At 35.6% G+C, this 2,966-nt stretch overlaps 1 protein-coding gene across 1 annotated transcript; it reads right to left on the bottom strand.

Annotated features, from left to right (window-relative positions):
* Nucleotides 1-250: 250 nt before the first annotated feature.
* On the bottom strand, nt 251-866 carry LOC139840451 (uncharacterized). The gene is made up of 2 exons (XM_071830716.1): nt 486-866; nt 251-388 (listed from the first exon to the last, which is right to left on the bottom strand). The coding sequence occupies exons 1-2, from the start codon at nt 864-866 to the stop codon at nt 251-253; spliced, it is 519 nt and encodes a 172-aa protein (XP_071686817.1).
* Nucleotides 867-2,966: the final 2,100 nt, after the last annotated feature.

The raw sequence follows: 2,966 nt of genomic DNA on the forward strand, positions 1-2,966 counted from the left end.
GTCAATTTTTGAAACTGAAATTGACCGACAGTGTGTAAGGTGGAGGTGTTCGATTTTAGTGTCTATTTTTTATTTTTATTTTTTTTAAATTGAATTTTAAATATTGTATTTAACTAATTTAATATAAAAACAAAATAATTGATTAAAATTCATAAAATAAACTATTACATTAATTAAAATTCATAAAATAAACCATTACATTTATTAAAATTCATAAAATAAACTAATACGTAATAAAATTCATAGGTCGTCACGAAGATCCACAAATGTTCAACCAAATCAGATCGTATGCCTTCATGCACTTCTCTATCACGTAACCCCCTCGTTCTTCTTGCTCGAGCGTCGCACCTATCGATCCACGTACGTTGTATATGTTGGACGGGCTCAACTACCCAATCATTCTCAGCAAGGTTGTATCCATTGTCTTCGATAATGATGTTGTGTATCACGATGCAGGTGTACATTAGTTGTCTCATTATATTCACCTCGTAAGCTCGTGCGGGTTGCTGAAGAATATGCCAACGGCCTTGTAGGATCCCAAACGTTCTTTCAACATCCTTGCGAGCACTCGCTTGTTTCTTTGTAAAGTAAGTACGTTTTTCGTCAACGGCACTTGAAAATCCCTTAACAAATGCCGCCCAAGTTGGGTAAATACCGTCAGCTAAATAATACCCCCTGCTATAATGAACCCCGTTTATTTGATAAGGAACGTCAGACATTTCCTCATTAAGCATTGAGTTGAACAAATCACTAGTGTTTAGCACATTAATATCGTTGTTTGAACCCGCTACACCAAAATACGCATGCCAAATCCAATTATCATACGAGGCGACCGCTTCAAGCATAATAGTTGGGTAATCATTCATAATTCTAAGAAAAACACGTCGCCGCATTCAAAATCTTCGTTTGAAATTATCAGCCGAATATTTGCAACCCTCGTTAAAATAATCGTCCATCAAACGATCATGTGCTTCATAATGATTTCGACGTATATAACGACGTGAGTTAACTTCTTCTTCACCGGATAAATTTTCAATTACGTTTATTGTGTACTTCGTGAACGAGTCGCCTGAAGAACTCGAAGAAGACGATATATTTTGGGAAAAAGATTAAAAAAATTGATGAATAAAGATATAAAATGTGGTGAAAGGTGAATAATGAGTGTGTGTGCTAAAATGTTAAAATGTAGTGTTATTTATAGTGTAAAAAGGGGAAGAAAAAAAAAAGAAAAAAGATAAAAACCAAAACTAGCCGTTAAACGGCTAGTTTTTTCAAAATCCAAACAATTGATCCGTTGGAACTCAGCGTCGGATTGTGGAGGTTGGAAATCGACGGCGGGATCGACGCCTTGCCGGTGTCGACCGACCGTCGATCCCGGCGTCGATTTTGGGTTGACGGTCGATTTCAGAGTGGACACCGAGTGCTCTAAGTAATGGTTTTTTTTCTCCTCCTTTTTGACGCTTTCAACACCAACTAATTAATTGTATTTTGACATGTGTAACTAATCTATCTATATAGTCTAATAAACCTTTAAAATAATGATGTCATCATTAAGCTTAATTTTCATAATGATGATTTATAATTTTATATTAATTTAATTTAAAAAATAATACGAAATCTTTACAAAAAGAAATATTAATCTTTCCAAAATTGTAATTTTATTTTTCTAAAAAAAAATTTAAAAGTCATTTATTATTATTAATTATTATTATTGATTATTATTATTATTATTAAAAATATAAATATAAATACTTAACTTTGAGCGAACTTTATATTTGTAAAATTAACGACATGTTCCTTAGTCGGAATCCGTGGTTCCACGGGGCAATAAACTAAATGACTTTAACATTTACATTCACTTAATACGTAAAACATATCATTAAACTGTTTCGTTTAAACAAACCCGTGTTTCAACGGGTCTTGATTTTATTTTTGAACCTTTGACATGTCATCGATGTTTTGCTTTTTGACACGTTTACACGCCACAATCTCTTCATCACATGCAAGTGTCCAAATCTTTTATACACGTCTAAGCAATTTTTTTTTACTAGCATAATCGTCAAACACTAAATAAATCTTTCACGCATGTACGAAGCGTTAAAAAATAAACGTCAAAAAACAGACTTTTTTTGTAGTGAATGATTTGTTGGTTTATTCGTGAAAAGGTTCGTAGCGGAGATATCAAGCTCACAAATGTAAAGACGGATGATGTTTTTACTAAAGCTTTGATGAAGACCAAGTTTCTGGAATTTCGAGAGGCGCTAGGGATTTTTGATCGGGAGTTTGCACTAAGGGGGAGTGTTAAAATGTTAGTGCACAACTCAAGTGGCTCAACTTGCTCAACTTGATTCATGGCTCTATTGCTCAAGTTGCCCAACTTGTCCAAATGAGTTTCTACTATAATGACAAAATATGGTGAAGGTGTTTAGTGGGCAACTTGACATTATCTTTTATGGCATACTTGCATAATCAAGTTGTCTATTTCCTTGTTTTATTAGGTCTAGTTGTTGGTGTGTTCAATGTATGCTAGTTGTCATATTGGTGTGTTCTCATGTATGCTAGTTGTCAACTAGCTTTACTAGTGGGTTTAGTTGTTGGTATGTTATGATTATGTTTTTGCTTTGTTTTTTTTTTTTTTTTTTTGTAACAGCGATTGGGATCACCCGAGGGGGACTAAACCACCCGTTGCGATCATCTCACGTTTCGACTATGCCGATGCAGCGATAATAACCCCGCCCCCATCGCTGCCCGGGAGGAAACCATGAAACCGATCCAAGGGCACGGTCAAGTAAAACCCCCCTCCCCTTTACCCCCCAAAAGATACGAGAAAGGTGTCATGGGTGTATACTTCATGGCAGGGATGAAATTGTGTTTTTAATATGTAGCCAACGGGGGGTCGAACTCCTGACATCCCCTAAAGGAGGCAGGCCACCAACCGCTGGACCATTTGAAATCAATCCAACACA

Source organism: Rutidosis leptorrhynchoides, chromosome 4 (assembly GCF_046630445.1).
Source record: "Rutidosis leptorrhynchoides isolate AG116_Rl617_1_P2 chromosome 4, CSIRO_AGI_Rlap_v1, whole genome shotgun sequence".
NCBI lineage: Eukaryota > Viridiplantae > Streptophyta > Magnoliopsida > Asterales > Asteraceae > Rutidosis > Rutidosis leptorrhynchoides.